At 37.9% G+C, this 20,850-nt stretch overlaps 1 protein-coding gene across 10 annotated transcripts in view; it reads left to right on the forward strand.

The window, feature by feature from the left end:
* Positions 1-20,850, forward strand: part of RhoGAP93B (MyTH4 and RhoGAP_KIAA1688 domain-containing protein RhoGAP93B) — a 326,788-nt gene that overhangs the window by 273,158 nt on the left and 32,780 nt on the right. For 7 of the 10 annotated variants that reach the window (XM_071671208.1, XM_071671206.1, XM_071671209.1 and 4 more), the window contains exons 4-5: positions 134-229; positions 18,602-19,441. In XM_071671208.1, the coding sequence (XP_071527309.1) occupies positions 134-229; positions 18,602-19,441 (936 nt within the window). The remainder of the gene's footprint in view (positions 1-133; positions 230-18,601; positions 19,442-20,850) is intronic. The other 3 variants (XM_071671207.1, XM_071671214.1, XM_071671215.1) reach the window with 3 other exon arrangements.

The following is a 20,850-nucleotide window of genomic DNA, read 5'->3' on the forward strand; positions in this document are numbered from 1 at the left end:
TGTTTTATATATGCTCATCTCATACAAGATGTTATTTTTTGCCTTGTATTTGAGTTTGTCACAATTCTTTCGGAGCAGTCACATTGAGATATTACTTAAAGAAACGTGTCCTATAATTGATTTCACCCTGCAGCAAATCAAGCAGAACACAGAGGTGGCAGAGGATGAGGATGGACGAAAGGTGGTGCGTGAGTCTATTGGCACACAGACACCTTCCAAGCCAGGCCCGGTGGGTGGATATTTATACTCATTAATGCTTATGTGCTTAAGACATTCACATTCAACTTAAATCATTTAAAATGCTTATATTTGTAACTCTGCCTTGAGAATCCAATAACTGTTTGTTCACATTACTCCACCAGTCCCTTATGGTCTTTCCGTTCTATTAGATAGACATAATATATTCTTGTGTTGTTTCTTCTTTTAGGGATATTGTTGCCAGTTATCATTCCATCATTTTCAGACCCTATAATTTCCTTTGTACTGCTTCTTACAATGTTTTGAAGCTGTGGCATGATTACATACATTGTCATCGTCAAACTTTAATGCTTGCTAATGCTGTATGCTGTTTTCCTTGTGCTACAATGTTCAGTAGCATTTTTATGCATCCCAATATTATAGTTTTTATTCTATAATAGTTTGGCAATTTCTCTGTCTGTAATTAGTACTGACCTGTAGATACTAATGCTATTTTTTTGTACACAAATACTTTCATTCCTATTTATAGAAATGCCATTAATCTTCTTGTGTGGATTATTAATCATGGTATTGTTTATTTTGTCATATAATGTTTACTACTGAATGTGTTAATGCTTATTTCTTTAAGTCACCATTGTATAGATATTGACATGTTTTACCTAAACTTCATTTTTTGGTATTAACTCATTCTATTCTACAATGCCGTTATAAATACTGCCAACATTTTTAAGGATTATTTTCAACTAACATACCTTTGTGCTCTGTCCCTATTAGGTAGAACCTTGCATTGTTATTTTCTTCTTTTTCTTCTCTTATTTGAGATTTGTTAATTAATCTATTCCAGTATAGTTTTATTATAATTTGGATGATGATTATAACTTATTTACTCAGTTGTTTAGGAAACTCTTTTGACCGTACAGCAAGCCATGTTAGTTCTATTAGTAAAATATGAAAATTACGATTATGGAGTGGATTACCACTTGAAACTAGATATAAGCACTATTATAGTTTTAACTCATCTTTCTGTGTAGGCTGTATAGATTCATGTAATGTTTACCTGTAACTTTTAAGTTCAGCATTACTTTTGGGTATTAACGGCAGCACTGTCATGATATAATCTGTAACATAATATTTGATTAAGACACAATATATATCCTGACTGTATTAGGAATATGATTTTTGTAAAATAAGTTTCTTTATGGAGCAATATGTTGTAAGCAAAATTCCCTTAACCAGATTTTATCAATGAACTTAGAAAAACTTAATAAAGTAAGTGGGATGATGTCAGTTTATGGAACCCAGAACCCAGAACATTGGTGATTTTTCAGTGGTTATGCAGTCATGAAATCACACTTTTTTTTTTTTTTGAAACAATTACATTCGTTCATGAATCTTCAATAGACTGGTGTTTTCTGCTAGTTGTGATGTTAGATTGTTATTAGGTACTGCTTAAATTTAGTAATGTGAAAAGGTACAGTGGTGGTATGTAGCTATGACAGCTTTCTTTTTTATTTTTTGATGACATTTATCTTGATTTTTCAGTTTGTGTTTTGAAAGTTTTTCAAACATAATCCTCTCCACCAGTGCTTAATGATTTTACTCTAGAAGACTGTATAAAACATATAAGGTGCATGTTTTGATTTTTGTTACAGTTGATTTCCTTAAATGATTTATGTATATTCAAACATGGTAGGGATTTTTTTTATCTGCTTGTCTTTCGCTCAGAGCTACTAAGACTTTGAAATACTCTTGCCAACCCAAAATACCAAAGATCCTTATCTATAGATGCCCGGAGTTTATTTTCACATTAAAGATAATGATGCTTTTTCTTTTGGATTATAGAATTCAACAGAATTAAAATGTAACGAAGATTTTAAAAAATTCAAATAGAATATCATTAAAATGAAAGTTTGAAAGAATGAAAGGTTTGCAAAGGAAAGAGTGAATTGGGGGATGTGGTATACAGGGGCTACATGCTCTTATTGTATAGAACCAGGGTGTGTGAATCAACCAGGTGTAACCTAGAAAGGTCTGTGGAGCTTAGTTTCAGATAGGGGGCTGTTGTTTTGGTGCATTACACATGATAGCCAGAGAATGGATGTGAGCGGATGTATCAATAAACCGTTAGAACTAGCTCGGGCTATAGATAGGGTTGTGCAGAGGAGGGTGAATGTGTTGGAAATGAGATGTTTGAGGACAATATGTGGTGCGAGGTGGTTTGATCGAGTAAGTAATGAAAGGGTAAGAGAGATGTGTGGTAATAAAAAGAGTGTGGTTGAGAGAGCAAAAGAGGGTGTATTGAAATGGTTTGGTCACATGAAGAGAATGAGTGAGGAAAGATTGACAAAGAGGATATATGTGTCAGAGGTGGAGGGAACGAGGAGAAGTGGGAGACCAAATTGGAGGTGGAAGGATGTAGTGAAAAAGATTTTGAGCGATTGGGGCCTGAAAATGCCGGAGGGTGAAAGGCGTGCAAGAAATAGAGCAAATTAGAACGATGTGATATACCGGGGTCGACATGCTGTCAATTGATTGAACCAGGGCTTGTGAAGCATCTGGGGTAAACCATGGAAAGATGTGTAGGGCCTGGATGTGGAAAGGGAGCTGTGGTTTCAGTGCATTATACATGACAGCTAGAGACTGAGTGTGAACGAATGTGGCCTTTATTGTCTTTTCCTAGCGCTACCTCGCACGTGCGGGGGGAGGGGGGTGTCATTTCATGTTTGGCGAGGTGGCAACAGGAATGAATAAAGGCAGCAAGTATGAATTATGTACATGTGTATATAGGTATATGTCTGTGTATGTATATATATGTATATGTCTGTGTATGTATATATATGTATACGTTGAAATGAATAGGTATGTATATATGCGTGTGTGGACGTGTATGTATATACATGTGTATGTGGGTGGGTTGGGGCCATTCTTTCGTCTGTTTCATTGCGCTACCTTGCTAACGTGGGAGACAGTGACAAAGTATGATAAATACATAAATATATATTCATACTTGATCGCCATTTTCCATGTTAGCAAAGTAGTACCAGGAACAGACAAAGAAAAGCCACATCCACTTGCATTCATTCTCTAGCTGTCATGTATAGTGTACCAAAACCACCACACACACACACACACACACACACACACACACACACACACACACACACACACACACACACACACACACACACGAAAAATGCTCAGAATTGGGAATTATGCTCATATATTGATGAGTATATTCATTTTTTTTCATACTTGTAACATTGTAGCATTAGGGACAGGTGAAGGAAAGGCATCATTTGCTCACATTCCCTTGTTGTCATGTACAGTGCACTGAAAGCACAGCTTCCTATCCATAATCAGGCCCCATAGACCTTTCCATGGTTTCTGCTGGCTGCTTCATATATGAACCACATCACTCCAGTTCACTCTTTTCAGTGTTTGCCTTTCACACTTCTGCAAGTTCAGGCCCTGAGCACTCAGAATCTTTTTCTTTCCATCCTTACATTTTCAGTTTGGTCTCCGCCTTCTCGTTGTTCCCTTCTCTTCTGACACATTGTCCTCTTTGTTAACCTCTCCACACTCATTCTCTCCACATTATTGTGAAATCACACTTGCTAGAAAAATCAGTTATCTTTACACAGGCCACCTACCTGCCTAAACATAGCACACTCAAAACCCTACCACACCAGTATAGAGAAAGTTGTACTTCTTTTTCAGGGATTTTCTTTACTTGTACTTGTAGATAGAATATATATGTTCTGTTAAGAAAGGTATTTTTGTGTACATGAGAAAGTCCTGTAGGATCAGTTTTGCAGTTTAAGGGTTAAAAGGAAAAATTACTTGCTCTGGTAACTGGGTTCTGGAACTTTAAAGATCTGATAATGTCAAGTGTTAATGGTCAGGATGCATATTGTGGTACACTGTCAGTTGGAAAAATTATTTATCTGTTCAACTTAGAAATCATGCCATCTCCATCACCTGCTACTTTTTATTTTTCTGTCCTGAAAATGATAAAAACTAGTGCTCACAGCTTTCTTTGAAAATATCCATAACTTTTCCCTATCCCGTATATGATGTTCTTTTGATAATGATTCAGAATTGTCAACTATGTCAGGCTTTTTGTAACCAATGATTTAACCTTTTAGTAATATGGAAAAATCAGGTGAATTTTAGATATGTTTTTCCAGACCCTTAGAAATTGCTGGGTTATTCCTTGCAGTAGTTCAAAATTATCCATAACAACTCTTATATATATATCATTTGCTTGTGTACATCACTCAGAATTTTAACCATTAGAATAAGCTCTGTGCAGTAGTTACTACAATTTTTTTGACAAAGAAAAAGTTCAGGTGAATCCTAGATATGTTTATCTAGACCTTCAGAATTTAAGATAATGGGTTATTTCTTGCAGTTGTCGATAAGAATTATTTAGTAAGGGATATGAATGTACTCTCATTTCATGAATGGAACACAGAGTATAATCACGGTTTATGCTTATGTATGTATACCTTGAACTTCAGGTGTTGATTACTGACTGCCAAATTATGTGGAATAACAGTAAAACTTGGTGAGATTACTTATATCATTGATTGCAAGCTCATGTTTAAAAATGGATCCGAGTTATACATCCAAGTTTACATTTGTTCTGATAGTCCATTTTTTTGCTTTTGACATGTCTCATATGTTGGATATTATTTGATACATGCTAAGAACACAATATTTTGTATTTAGTATTTTGAAGAAGTGATGGATGTGGGAGATGAGGCAATATTTGTCACATGCATGGGTATGGAGGATGGAAGGGAAAGGATACAAGTGCAAGGGCCTGTAGCAAAATGAGAGATAAAAAGGGGCAATAACAAAGCTGAAGGTAGGAAGGGCACCTGGAGTGGATGGGATTATGGCTGAAATGCTGAAGGATGGAGGCAGTGTGATAGAGTGAATGCATCTGATTTGTAATTCAGCATGGAAACATAAGGTTGTACCTTAGGATTAGGTGAAAGCTATTGTTCCTATTCAAAGGAAAAAATCCTAAGGATGTATGTAGCAGTTATAGGGAAATAAGTCTGTTAAGTATATCAGGAAAAAGGTATGTAAGAATGTTGATTGATAAGAGTAAAGGAAGTGGCTGAATGCAGAATAACTGAGGAGCAAGGGGATTTTAGGAAAGGTAGGGGATGTGTGGATCAGATTTTTATGTTGAAGTTGACTATGGAAAAGTATTTATGGAAAGGTAAGAAGTTGTATGGATATGGAGAAAGTGTATGGCATAGTTGAGTGAAATGCTTTATGGGATTTTTTAAGGATATTTGTGGTAAGGGGTAAGTGTTGGATGGTGTGAGAGCCTTCTGTGTAGTAGCAAATGCATTTGTAAGATTAGATGGAGAGTTGAGTGAAAGTTTCAATGTGGGTGTGTGGCAGGGCTGTGTGATGTCACTGTGGTGTTTTGATATATATTTAAGGATGGAGTGATATGAGAGGAAAGCAAAACTAGGGAAAGGTGGTGCAGAGATAGAGTGTGGCAGTGAGTATAGTGGCTAGTAGCAAGCCTCCTCGCAGATGATGCTGTTGTTTGTTGAGAACGTAGAGGAGTTGCAGAGGGTTGTGTGTTTTATGATGTGTGTAAGCAGACAGTTGAAGGTTATGAGGGGAGAAAGACTGGAAGAGGTGAGAAAATTTATGTATTTAGGAGTTGTCTTGGGCAAGTTTGGTGATGTGCAAGGAGAGGTAAGGTAGAGAGCAGTAGAAGAGTCATTGGGTCCCTTAATAGAATAATGAAGGGTAGAGGTGTAAGAATGGAAGTGAAGTGAGGATTAAGGGACAGCGTAGTCCTCCCAACCCTTGCTTGTGCAGCAGAAACATATAATGGAATGCATCACAGAGGTCAAGATCCAGGCTGTGGAAATTAACTATTTGAGAGGAGCATGTGGTATGACTAAATGGAATGAAGAAAGAAATGAGGGGATGTGTGAGATGTGTAGTTTGACAGGGAGTGCAATGGGAATGAATTGTGAAGTAGTAGAGTGGGTGAAACATTATACCTTAAGTTAGTTTGGACATGTGGAAAGAATTCAAGGTGGGGAGATCTCAAGGAGAGCTTATGATAGTGCAGTTGAAGGTGTTGCTTTGAGAGGAAGACCACTTGTGACATGTGGAGGTAGAGGGGAAGAATACAGGGGGAAGAGAAATTGCGGAAGAGTACATGGAATTGTGTATGTGAGGGATAATTGGAGACTCATTTGCCTTGGCCATCCCCTTGATTGGAGTTCCTGAAGGTAACAGGAGTTAGAGATATAGATAGATTCATAGCTTAGGACATTAAACCAATCTGACTTATTGAAAATATATAGAATTTTATACATAATTTAGCTAGGATTGTTATTAGAAAAAATACTGAATTTTACCATGAGAGGACTAAGTAGGATAAGTATTGACCACAGTAAGAGTAACTACAGTAGTACAGTTTATCTTTTACTGAAGTAAGTATTTAAAATTAGCATACATTGTTTTCTTTTACTGCTGAATAACCCACTGTTTCATTGTTCATTTCTAAGCTTGCAGCAGAGTATTAGCACAAAGTTCTTATTCCCCAAATTTTCTGTGATATCACCTAATATTTTATAGTTATTTTGGTCATTGATATATTACCCTTTCAATATGGCTGAATAGAATATTCCTGAAATCTTTCTCAAAGTGATTCCAGGAAACGATCAATTCATTAATGAAATAGATTATTTCTTTTGTTTACTGTGTTGGTGAAGAGTATTTATCTCCTGTTACACAATTAGTATTGCATACAATTCTAATTCAAGTCAGAACTCATGTGGAAAGGGTAAAGTTAAATGACTCTGAATCTGAAAGTTTTAATTGACAAGAAATTTGGAAAGTTAATTGATATCAAAAGAAAATTATTGTGTAAGCTTTTTTGAAATAGTCAGTCACTTCTGTGTAAAAGTGATACTCTGTTTTAAGCTCTGGTTTCCTGTCACACAACCCTTAACCAGTAACCCTGTGTGCTGGGTTTTCTGCAGGTATTTTGTCTGTCCTGATTAGTGATATTAATATTTTTTCTTTACGTTTTATATTATCTTTTATTTGCCTGCTTAACTTGCATTGCTTTATTTCTTGCTTTACTAAGCTGTACTGGATAAACAAATTTGTGCTCTTGTGATTTCTTGTGATTTACTGTTTCTGTTAGAGCACCATTTTAATTTCTAGTAATTCACTATTTGTGTTAGAGTACCAGAGTTCCATAGTATTATAGGTGGTGATAACCAGGTAAAGATAGACATAAAGAAAAATAACATTTAATGGAGAAAAGAGTTAACAAGGTAATAGCATATGTTTGGGAATGGGTGAACACAGTCATTAATTAGAGAACATGAGATTACAGAAAACTTGCTCTACTTATCATGCAAGTCTAGATTTGTAAAGCGCTTTCAGAGGCTTATGATATAGAATTGTGAAATGTTGTCATCATCACTTTTTTATGGTTATGGATCCCCTGTGGTCTTAATTTCATAAGCTAAATGATGGGTGATAACTGTAATCATTGCTTAAGGAAGATTTTGAAGGCAGATTTGTTGTAAACCATTTCATTTTATTATAGATTCATAAGTATGATCCTTACTGTTTGATATGCTAGGTAAAATCAGTATAATTTCTTGACACTTTAGCAGAAAAATTAAGAAATTGCATCATTAACTGGATCTGATGAGTGCTATTACCATTATGAATTTGGAATCATGTAAATCATTTGTTTAATTTGGAATCATGTAAATCATTTGTTTACAGCCCTTCCCTTTCATGACAATACTCATATTTCTTATAAAGAAGTTAAATACCTTTGTTAAAGTTACTGGACAATTTAAAGATCTAGAGGAAAACTTATGGAAGGTACCTTTATTTCAGTTTTGACTTTTGAAAAACAAATTTAAGTGATGACTTAGGTGTCATCAGAGAACATTAGGAGCATGCTCCAATCATAAACAAGCAAAGCGTGTGACCAATTCCCAGAATGGTGTGATATTATATGTCATGCACATACTAGCTTTTTATTTTGTTACATTTATGACCTTGCATAAATTTGTATCCTTGTCCCATGTTCATTTACAAAGGGTTAAAAAGAAGGCTGAGTGGAAAGTATAGTTAAGTTGAGCTGTATGCACTCAAAACTGGCTATGCTAGATCACTTTTGCATTAGGTCGGTAATGAAAATTGTCTCAATGATCAAAATTCTTCTACATAGAAATGCAAGACATGTCACAGACTAGGAATTTGACTAGAAGTACTAACGTTCACTTGTGAATTCTGTATATTTTCTTCAGAAAAGTTCATCACATCACCCTTGACAAATACATCATTTTGCTTATGATATATCTAATTTCACCTCACCTTCAACAGATATATCTTTACATCACGCTTGATGAATCCGTGTTATGATCACCAGAAACTTGACTGATTGATGTTTCAGTGACAATATTTGCCATTCTATAATACCCAGTAGTAGAAACAGAGATATTCCCAGAAATATTATTCCATCAGTGAGACTGAGAGGAATGTTACTTATAAGGCAACATGCACCTTGTTAAGGAATTAATATAGTGAAACTAAGTTCTTAAGCCTCAACCCAGGAGGCTGACAAAGGGAAAGGATGTAGAGTCCCCTTGGAAAGATTAATGTTACCACACAACTCTTTGGCAGCCTTTGTAATGCACTCAAGTGATTCCATACCGCCTAAGAATCATCAGTGAGATCATACAAATTGAATTAGAGGTGACTGGTGAGGCATTGTAAGCCTGAATTATTTTAGGTTGCCATAGAAATGGTTCACTTTAGAATTGGGTTTTGGAAAAAGGAGTGGCATAGCAGGAAGAAGCTGATTTTTTAGAAAATAATGATTAATGGAGGGTGAATGAATGAAAGTATAAGGAAGAATAAACAGCTGTTTGGAATGCAATCGATAAATGCATTAGGGAGATCTTTTTAAAGAGAGAAGGTGTATTAGTAAGAGTAGGGGATTGCTTACAGTACCAGAGCTAATAGTTTTAGTATCAGTGGCTAATGTATCCCACTTGATTTTCACTGACTGATTTTGAATGAAGAAGCTCAGAGATTTCATTTTATGATATTTGAACATTCAATGAAGGTTTATAAAGTAGATGGAGCAAAATGTAGAAAGAGGGAAAAAAGAAAAAGTTAGCATTTAGAGGAAGTATTAAAAGGCAAAAAGATGGGAAGAGCAATCTTTGAAACTCTAGTGGTGGTTTAAAACATGTGTGATAGACTGTCTAATGGGTCTGCATTGTGACTGTGGTTAGAAAAGAAATTTCTTTGTCGAAATGGAAATGCCTCACTTTTCACTTTTTAGTGTTTCCAGAATTATCTGAAAAAGCTGATTTTTGGTATGATATAATTTGTAGAGACAAACTGGTAATGCAAGGTGTTTGAGAGCCATCTTTTAAGTAACAAAAAGAGTGTATGATCTGGCCCAATTATTTCATGTAATGAGAGAAGTGAGGTGTCTATTTCTCCTTTTGTACACTTGCCAATAGAGTTAGAATGTCTTATGTTCATTTATCAATATATTCCCTTCTCTAGATTTAAGGCACAATACGCCCATACCTCTAAATGATTTTTCTTTTTAAAAAAAAAAAAAAAAAAACTGTATATTTTATATTTCATATTTCAGCCTTTTATTGTATTCATAATTTTGAAGGTCTATAGATACTGAATCTAGATATATTTAGGTACTAAAGTAAATTGTTTAGTGTAAAGATAAATTGTTTTGTATAAAAGATATCAAAATGTGCACATATTCAGATTTTACATCAAAACCTTGAAGGATTCTGCACTTTTGAAAGGATATGGCATGATAATGAGTTTGAGTAGTGTCCAATGATTATTCAGTGCCTTTTTCATACTGTATTTTCAAGCATTGTTGACACTTCCCACATAAAGGTGTGAAAGAAAGATAAAACTAGTCATTGAGGGTGCATTGAGATTATCACGGTAAGATACCATTAATATTTGGTGGGGAGATGTGCTTTTTATTTTTCCAGGGTATTTTCATTTATATCTAGGTAAATGTAGAGTAGTAGTTGGTAGGCAGCCAACAACCAGTTAGGTATATTACCAGTACTACCCACCTGGGTATCGTGTGGGTTAGTGATGCCTGCATAGTGAGCCAGCACGTCAGTGTTTGTCAGGTTGCACTCCTCTAACCCAGGTAGCTGTCTTTTCTTTCTGCTTCACACACATGTGGACCACTGGCATTCTGTCTACAAACATACAATCTCTCCTTGTCATACATAACACTTGACATCACTTAACTCATGCAGCTCATTCATTGTATTAGATTTTCTGGTGGTGAGCACTATGTACTTGCCCTGCCTTATGGCAAAATGTTAGGATTAGTAGACAGTCATAGCAAGTAGGAATATTTAGGCTGGAGCATTAGGTAATAACATTAGGTAGAAGTAGTTGGTAGGACCAATAATGCCGGAGTATTAACTAGAAGTAGTCAGTAGGAACATTAGGTAGTAGCGTCTGCAAACATTACGCTAGACTTGCCCACTGCCAGTGGCCTGTAAAGGATGAGGCACTAAATGCCAAGATGTTGCACCGGAAGTCACTGGTTATGGAGATTATATTGCTGTGGCCACCCCCTTAAGGGAGGTACAGTTGGGAACAGGTATCAGAGACATAGATAGATAGAATGTAGAGCAGAAGCTTCTTGTTTTAAGGAAATAGGCTCATAACTATGCTTGTAAACTATTGTACCACAGAGGAAGCTTACAAGGATTACAGCGACTAAGGAAGTTGTTTTCTTTTTCAATGTTTTATGTCATATAACGTTATAGTGAACTGAGTTCTGATTTGTTTTAAACCTTAGGCTTGGGGAATCCAAAAGTAAAGGAAGCTTAGGACTAAAATCGACTGCCTCTGCTTCGAGGTAAAATATATGGCCATTAATGCTGATGGTTGTATCCTAAGTGTTGTTTCCAGATACTACAACTTGAACTTTTTTCAGATACTGATCAGTATTTTTTAATATGCTTCGGAAATCTGTAAAACATGTGTACCCCACATTATGAATAATTTTTAAAGCTATGTAACTTATACATCATAATAGATTTACTGATGGAGACCCAAATAATACTTTTTTGTATCAAAAACAATTATGTAAGTAACATATCTTGATACTTATACGTGAAACTACTACAGTACCTGATACACCTGGCAATGAATCAGCAAAAATTTAAAGATGCATAGCAGGTGTAAAGAATGACTTGCCAGGTTAATGTGCATGTAATTTTATTTGATTATGACAAACATCACTCTAGATTGAATTGAAGTGATGTGGTACACAGGGGTGATGTGCTGTTATGGGACTGAACCAGGGAATGTGAAGCATCTGGGGTAAACCATGGAAAGGTGTGTGGGGCTTGGTTGCGGATAGGGAGCTGTTCCTGGCGCTACCTCACTGATGTGGGAAATGGCAGTCAAGTATGAAATAAAAGAGACATTTGTTTTAGAATATTTGAGAATATCCAACATTCAGAGCATCCAAAGATAACATGACTCCAGCAATGAAAGGGTTAGGATCACTGCAATGAATATTCTGTATATTTTATCCATATAAAGATTTCATCTTTTGTCTCAAGTCTGTGGGAATGAACTTTTATGATGACTTTTGTAGATATATTGATCACTGGTTTAGAAGATCTTGTAGTTTTCGTGCTTTTATTAAAAATGTCTCATACTGTATGATTGGTGAAAACCTCTGCTTCTCCATAAGTTTATATTTCATTTGTTCACTTCCATCTGTAGAATTGGACCATTGATTGTTAATCAGAGTTTCCAAAACTTAGTGTCACAACTCTCAATTGTCAGAGTTTTTTTCATAGAAAGAATTATATTTCATACCACTAATGCTGGTTTACAAAGTAAACATGCAAGTAGTTGTCTGACTAATTTTTTTATAAACAGCTTTGCATAGCAATATGCAGTTCTTTCTCCAAAACTGGTGTTTACCTGGATACAGTCACTAGAATGATACCGGTGAACCTTATCCTGTATTCAATGTGTACCCTTAAAGTTTCAGCTTTTGTATTGCATTTTCTCAAAAAGAAATGCCCAAGATTTTATTTAGTTATGTTTTAGAGTCTTCTTTAAATGGGAAAGTCATTGAATTATATAATTTTTTAGAGGTATGGGTGTATGGGAGACAGCGACAAAGTATAAAAAAAAAAGAAAAAAAAAATATATATATATAATTTTTTTTTTTTTTTTGCCGCTGTCTCCCGCGTTTGCGAGGTAGCGCAAGGAAACAGACGAAAGAAATGGCCCAACCCACCACCATACACATGTATATACATACGTCCACACACACAAATATACATACCTACACAGCTTTCCATGGTTTACCCCAGACGCTTCACATGCCCTGATTCAATCCACTGACAGCACGTCAACCCCAGTATGCCACATCGATCCAATTCACTCTATTCCTTGCCCTCCTTTCACCCTCCTGCATGTTCAGGCCTCGATCACACAAAATCTTTTTCACTCCATCTTTCCACCTCCAATTTGGTCTCCCACTTCTCCTCGTTCCCTCCACCTCCGACACATATATCCTCTTGGTCAATCTTTCCTCACTCATTCTCTCCATGTGCCCAAACCATTTCAAAACACCCTCTTCCGCTCTCTCAACCACGCTCTTTTTATTTCCACACATCTCTCTTACCCTTACGTTACTTACTCGATCAAACCACCTCACACCACACATTGTCCTCAAACATCTCATTTCCAGCACATCCATCCTCCTGCGCACAACTCTATCCATAGCCCACGCCTCGCAACCATACAACATTGTTGGAACCACTATTCCTTCAAACATACCCATTTTTGCTTTCCGAGATAATGTTCTCGACTTCCACACATTCTTCAAGGCTCACAGGATTTTCGCCCCCTCCCCCACCCTATGATCCACTTCCGCCTCCATGGTTTCATCCGCTGCCAGATCCACTCCCAGATATCTAAAACACTTTACTTCCTCCAGTTTTTCTCCATTCAAACTTACCTCCCAATTGACTTGACCCTCAACCCTACTGTACCTAATAACCTTTGCTCTTATTCACATTTACTCTTAAGTTTCTTCTTTCACACACTTTACCAAACTCAGTCACCAGCTTCTGCAGTTTCTCACATGAATCAGCCACCAGCGCTGTATCATCAGCGAACAACAACTGACTCACTTCCCAAGCTCTCTCATCCACAACAGACTTCATACTTGCCCCTCTTTCCAAAACTCTTGCATTCACCTCCCTAACAACCCCATCCATAAACAAATTAAACAACCATGGAGACATCACACACCCCTGCCACAAACCTACATTCACTGAGAACCAATCACTTTCCTCTCTTCCTACACGTTTACATGCCTTACATCCTCGATAAAAACTTTTCACTGCTTCTAACAACTTGCCTCCCACACCATATATTCTTAATACCTTTCACAGAGCATCTCTATCAACTCTATCATATGCGTTCTCCAGATCCATAAATGCTACATACAAATCCATTTGCTTTTCTAAGTATTTCTCACATACATTCTTCAAAGCAAACACCTGATCCTCACATCCTCTACCACTTCTGAAACCACACTACTCTTCCCCAATCTGATGCTCTGTACATGCCTTCACCCTCTCAATCAATACCCTCCCATATAATTTACCAGGAATACTCAACAAACTTATACCTCTGAAATTGGAGCACTCACTCTTATCCCCTTTGCCTTTGTACAATGGCACTATGCACGCATTCCGCCAATCCTCAGGCACCTCACCATGAGTCATACATACATTAAATAACCTTACCAACCAGTCAATAATACAGTCACCCCCTTTTTTAATAAATTCCACTGCAATACCATCCAAACCTGCTGCCTTGCTGGCTTTCATCTTCCACAAAGCTTTTACTACCTCTTCTCTGTTTACCAAATCATTTACCCTAACCCTCTCACTTTGCACACCACCTCGACCAAAACACCCTATATCTGCCACTCTATCATCAGACACATTCAACAAACCTTCAAAATATACTCACTCCATCTCTTTCTCACATCACCACTACTTGTTATCACCTCCCCATATGGCCCTTCACTGAAGTTCCCATTTGCTCCCTTGTCTTACGCACTTTATTTACCTCCTTCCAGAACATCTTTTTATTTTCCCTAAAATTTAATGATACTCTATCACCCCAACTCTCATATGCCCTCTTTTTCACCTCTTGCACCTTTCTCTTGACCTCCTGTCTCTTTCTTTTATACATCTCCCACTCAATTGCATTTTTTCCCTGCAAAAATCGTCCAAATGCCTCTCTCTTCTCTTTCACTAATAATCTTACTTCTTCATCCCACCAATGTGTACATTGAGATGTATAGGTATGTATATTTGCGTGTGTGGACTTGTGTGTATATACATGTGTATGGGGGTGGGTTGGGCCATTTCTTTCGTCTGTTTCCTTGCGCTACCTCGCAAACGCAGGAGACAGCGACAAAGCAAAAAAATATATATATATATATATATATATATATATATATATATATATATATATATATATATATATATATATATATATATATATTTATTTATTTTTTTTTTTTTTTGCCGCTGTCTCCCGCGTTTGCGAGGTAGCGCAAGGAAACAGACGAAAGAAATGGCCCAACCCACCACCATACACATGTATATACATACGTCCACACACACAAATATACATACCTACACAGCTTTCCATGGTTTACCCCAGACGCTTCACATGCCCTGATTCAATCCACTGACAGCACGTCAACCCCGGTATGCCACATCGATCCAATTCACTCTATTCCTTGCCCTCCTTTCACCCTCCTGCATGTTCAGGCCTCGATCACACAAAATCTTTTTCACTCCATCTTTCCACCTCCAATTTGGTCTCCCACTTCTCCTCGTTCCCTCCACCTCCGACACATATATCCTCTTGGTCAATCTTTCCTCACTCATTCTCTCCATGTGCCCAAACCATTTCAAAACACCCTCTTCCGCTCTCTCAACCACGCTCTTTTTATTTCCACACATCTCTCTTACCCTTACGTTACTTACTCGATCAAACCACCTCACACCACACATTGTCCTCAAACATCTCATTTCCAGCACATCCATCCTCCTGCGCACAACTCTATCCATAGCCCACGCCTCGCAACCATACAACATTGTTGGAACCACTATTCCTTCAAACATACCCATTTTTGCTTTCCGAGATAATGTTCTCGACTTCCACACATTCTTCAAGGCTCACAGGATTTTCGCCCCCTCCCCCACCCTATGATCCACTTCCGCCTCCATGGTTTCATCCGCTGCCAGATCCACTCCCAGATATCTAAAACACTTTACTTCCTCCAGTTTTTCTCCATTCAAACTTACCTCCCAATTGACTTGACCCTCAACCCTACTGTACCTAATAACTTTGCTCTTATTCACATTTACTCTTAAGTTTCTTCTTTCACACACTTTACCAAACTCAGTCACCAGCTTCTGCAGTTTCTCACATGAATCAGCCACCAGCGCTGTATCATCAGCGAACAACAACTGACTCACTTCCCAAGCTCTCTCATCCACAACAGACTTCATACTTGCCCCTCTTTCCAAAACTCTTGCATTCACCTCCCTAACAACCCCATCCATAAACAAATTAAACAACCATGGAGACATCACACACCCCTGCCACAAACCTACATTCACTGAGAACCAATCACTTTCCTCTCTTCCTACACGTTTACATGCCTTACATCCTCGATAAAAACTTTTCACTGCTTCTAACAACTTGCCTCCCACACCATATATTCTTAATACCTTTCACAGAGCATCTCTATCAACTCTATCATATGCGTTCTCCAGATCCATAAATGCTACATACAAATCCATTTGCTTTTCTAAGTATTTCTCACATACATTCTTCAAAGCAAACACCTGATCCTCACATCCTCTACCACTTCTGAAACCACACTACTCTTCCCCAATCTGATGCTCTGTACATGCCTTCACCCTCTCAATCAATACCCTCCCATATAATTTACCAGGAATACTCAACAAACTTATACCTCTGAAATTGGAGCACTCACTCTTATCCCCTTTGCCTTTGTACAATGGCACTATGCACGCATTCCGCCAATCCTCAGGCACCTCACCATGAGTCATACATACATTAAATAACCTTACCAACCAGTCAATAATACAGTCACCCCCTTTTTTAATAAATTCCACTGCAATACCATCCAAACCTGCTGCCTTGCTGGCTTTCATCTTCCACAAAGCTTTTACTACCTCTTCTCTGTTTACCAAATCATTTACCCTAACCCTCTCACTTTGCACACCACCTCGACCAAAACACCCTATATCTGCCACTCTATCATCAGACACATTCAACAAACCTTCAAAATATACTCACTCCATCTCTTTCTCACATCACCACTACTTGTTATCACCTCCCCATATGGCCCTTCACTGAAGTTCCCATTTGCTCCCTTGTCTTACGCACTTTATTTACCTCCTTCCAGAACATCTTTTTATTTTCCCTAAAATTTAATGATACTCTATCACCCCAACTCTCATATGCCCTCTTTTTCACCTCTTGCACCTTTCTCTTGACCTCCTGTCTCTTTCTTTTATACATCTCCCACTCAATTGCATTTTTTCCCTGCAAAAATCGTCCAAATGCCTCTCTCTTCTCTTTCACTAATAATCTTACTTCTTCATCCCACCAATGTGTACATTGAGATGTATAGGTATGTATATTTGCGTGTGTGGACTTGTGTGTATATACATGTGTATGGGGGTGGGTTGGGCCATTTCTTTCGTCTGTTTCCTTGCGCTACCTCGCAAACGCAGGAGACAGCGACAAAGCAAAAAATATATATATATATATATATATATATATATATATATATATATATATATATATATATATATATATATATATTTATTTATTTATTTATTTATTATACTTTGTCGCTGTCTCCCGCGTTTGCGAGGTAGCGCAAGGAAACAGACGAAAGAAATGGCCCAACCCCCCCCCATACACATGTATATACATACGTCCACACACGCAAATATACACACCTACACAGCTTTCCATGGTTTACCCCAGACGCTTCACATGCCTTGATTCAATCCACTGACAGCACGTCAACCCCTGTATACCACATCACTCCAATTCGCTCTATTTCTTGCCCTCCTTTCACCCTCCTGCATGTTCAGGCCCTGATCACACAAAATCTTTTTCACTCCATCTTTCCACCTCCAATTTGGTCTCCCTCTTCTCCTCGTTCCCTCCACCTCCGACACATATATCCTCTTGGTCAATCTTTCCTCACTCATTCTCTCCATGTGCCCAAACCACTTCAAAACACCCTCTTCTGGTCTCTCAACCACACTCTTTTTATTTCCACACATCTCTCTTACCCTTACGTTACTCACTCGATCAAACCACCTCACACCAAACATCTCATTTCCAGCACATCCATCCTCCTGCGCACAACTCTATCCATAGCCCACGCCTCGCAACCATACAACATTGTTGGAACCACTATTCCTTCAAACATACCCATTTTTGCTTTCCGAGATAATGTTCTCGACTTCCAAGAGGATATATGTGTCGGAGGTGGAGGGAACGAGGAGAAGAGGGAGACCAAATTGGAGGTGGAGAGATGGAGTGAAAAGGATTTTGTGTGATCAGGGCCTGAACATGCAGGAGGGTGAAAGGAGGGCAAGAAATAGAGCGAATTGGAGTGATGTGGTATACAGGGGTTGACGTGCTGTCAGTGGATTGAATCAAGGCATGTGAAGCGTCCGGGGTAAACCATGGAAAGCTGTGTAGGTATGTATATTTGCGTGTGTGGACGTGTGTATGTACATGTGTATGGGGGGGGGTGGGCCATTTCTTTCGTCTGTTTCCTTGCGCTACCTCGCAAACGCGGGAGACAGCGACAAAGTATAAAAAAAAAAAAATATATATATATATATATATATATATATATATATATATATATATATATATATATATATTTAGTGAAAAAATGAATAAACAGATATTAATGAAACGAATTAGAATTAATAAGAGGTTTAATGCTTTATTAGTCTGCTATTAACTGTTTTTGCTTTACTTTTTTGTGATATAGATATATTTTTGCTTGGAATTTCTTGTAGTTGTCTTTATGTTTTTGTCCTTTTTCTGTTACTAATTTTTTTCAGATTTTCTATTTTGCTTCTTTTGTTTAGCTTATATTATTTTGTTTTTATGTTGTGTTACTGACTTTGGCTTTCCTGGGTGGCGGTTGTTGGTTGTGTTGGTGACGGGTCCTAACCAGCAGCTTCCCCTGTCCATCCCTGCGGCTGTGGCCTCCCGTCCCTCTCTTGGCCTACAACAACACCGAGCAGCTGCCAGCAAGAATGGTCCACTCCCCACTGGGCGAGCATCCCCCAAAAATGGTCCTCTACAAACCTTTCGAGTACCCTCTAACAGTGGTTCAGTTCCTTCACCTAAGGTATCACCCAGTAGTTCAGTATCGTCTTCCCGATCATCCCTCAGCATGGTTCCAGGTCCAGGGTCCCTTCAGAGATCCCACAGTTCTCTTCTTGGGCGAAGAGGAGCAAGGGGATCTCTACCAGGGATAGGCAGTGGGACAAGGGGGTTGGTAACACGGCTTGGGAGTGGCTCTAGGGGATCTCTGCCAGAAAGTGGGAGTGGGGCTCGGGGTCATGGGGCTGAGAGTGGACCACCTCAGGGGCAGCAGCGGTGGTCAGGTGGGGTGTCACACTTACGCTCCTCTGGCCTGGGATCATTGCAGAAGAAAGAAGGTGCACCGGAGGGTCTCTCTTTACCACACTCCCTATCGAAGAGGGTGATCAGCTCCACAACTCAGACATCTCCAGTGCCCTCTCCACGACCTTCACGAAGATCATCCGCCCACAGTGCTTCCACCACAAGCTCTACAGGTGTAGGAGGAGGAGGAGGCACTACTGGTGGTAGTGGGAGCAATAGTAGTCATCACCACCACCATCATCATCATCACCGACACACTGGTTCATGTTCGCACCACCACCACCATAGTGATGCAAATGGGGACACTGGTGGTGGCAGGAGGGTGCGGCGAAGCTCTCAGTCCTCACAGGGATCTTCACTCTCCTATGCACGGCCATACAGACAGGTTAGACTTTCATTTCCTCTTGACAATTAAAAGTATGTTCTCTGCTGTTTCATGTTATTTATTCATTATCATTAGAATAAGAAATAAGAAAAATGCAGAAAATAGATGAAGATTATAACTCACAATGCTGCTCATCCCTTTATAACATGTTCACCTTTTGCAAGGTAACAAATGTGAACATTTCCAGTATTTCAAACTGATGATATATTGAAGGTTAGAAGTGTGGTGGTTAATGATTTCACCTAATGTGAAAGAAAACATTGATGGTGTATATTGTTTGAAGAGGTTATTGTTTCTATATCTGTATCATTTCCAAAGTAAAACATGTAAATTATTCATAAAGAGATTGTTGAATATTGTCCCTGGGGATAGGCAAGAAAGAATACAACAAACATATACCCTTTGTGTTGTATATGATTTATAGGGATGAGAATGGGGACTGGAAATCTTCAACTCATGTATTATTTCACTGCAAATGATGTAACAGAGGAAAAAGCCAATTGAGGATTATTCTTAAAAGGCTCAGTCATCTGTTACTGATGCTTCTACCTTGCTTAGGTAGGATGAGGTAAGAAGGTACATAAAGGAAAAACTTGTATTGGATATCTGCTAAAGTTTTCTGATAGTGTGGTATGTGAATACAATTTCTTGAAATTACAGTAGTCAGAATTGCAGATGGCAGAGAAAGTCAATCATGTTATGTTTTGTACTCTATTTCCATTATGTAATTAAAAAGCAAAAAAACACTGAAGCAAATGACATGTCATTTTTGTGAAATTAATATTGTGGCTAGAATCAGGGATTCTTAAGAATATTTCAGTCTTTGCTAATCATTGAATGGTTCTAAATATATTAAGGTATAATATCTCTGAGTAGGTACGCTGCATTGTGTTGCTGCAGCATTTCTTATAAACAATTGGCCGTGACTGTGAGAATAAGAGAACATTGTAATTTTACATGTAGATGAGTTTCTTTAACATAGGTTTGATATACAAGTGTTGATGTCTTCCATGATCGTAAGATTTTAGATACACATCTTTAGTTGATTTACTATTTGGATATTTAGGAAGCTGTGTAATTTCAGACGTATGTAAACTATTAATTTAAGAGTCTAACATACCACATAATGTAGAAAATGTAAATTATGAAACTTTAGCAGGATGATAACTCATCATATGGATGATAGATTGCTCTGATACCCCAATCTGCACTGAGGACTGAGCGAAACAGCACTCTATAGGGTCATTATGCCATTGCATATATGGAGATGTGTTACTGATAATGCTGTACTCATGATAACATTATTTTTTACCCATGAGATAGGCACATTATTGTATATAAGGGTTACAGGTGCTGATAAACACAGATTGTTGCAGTAACATACATATCTTTACTATTTGATGAATAAC

Source organism: Panulirus ornatus, chromosome 16 (assembly GCF_036320965.1).
Source record: "Panulirus ornatus isolate Po-2019 chromosome 16, ASM3632096v1, whole genome shotgun sequence".
Classification (NCBI taxonomy): Eukaryota; Metazoa; Arthropoda; class Malacostraca; order Decapoda; family Palinuridae; genus Panulirus; species Panulirus ornatus.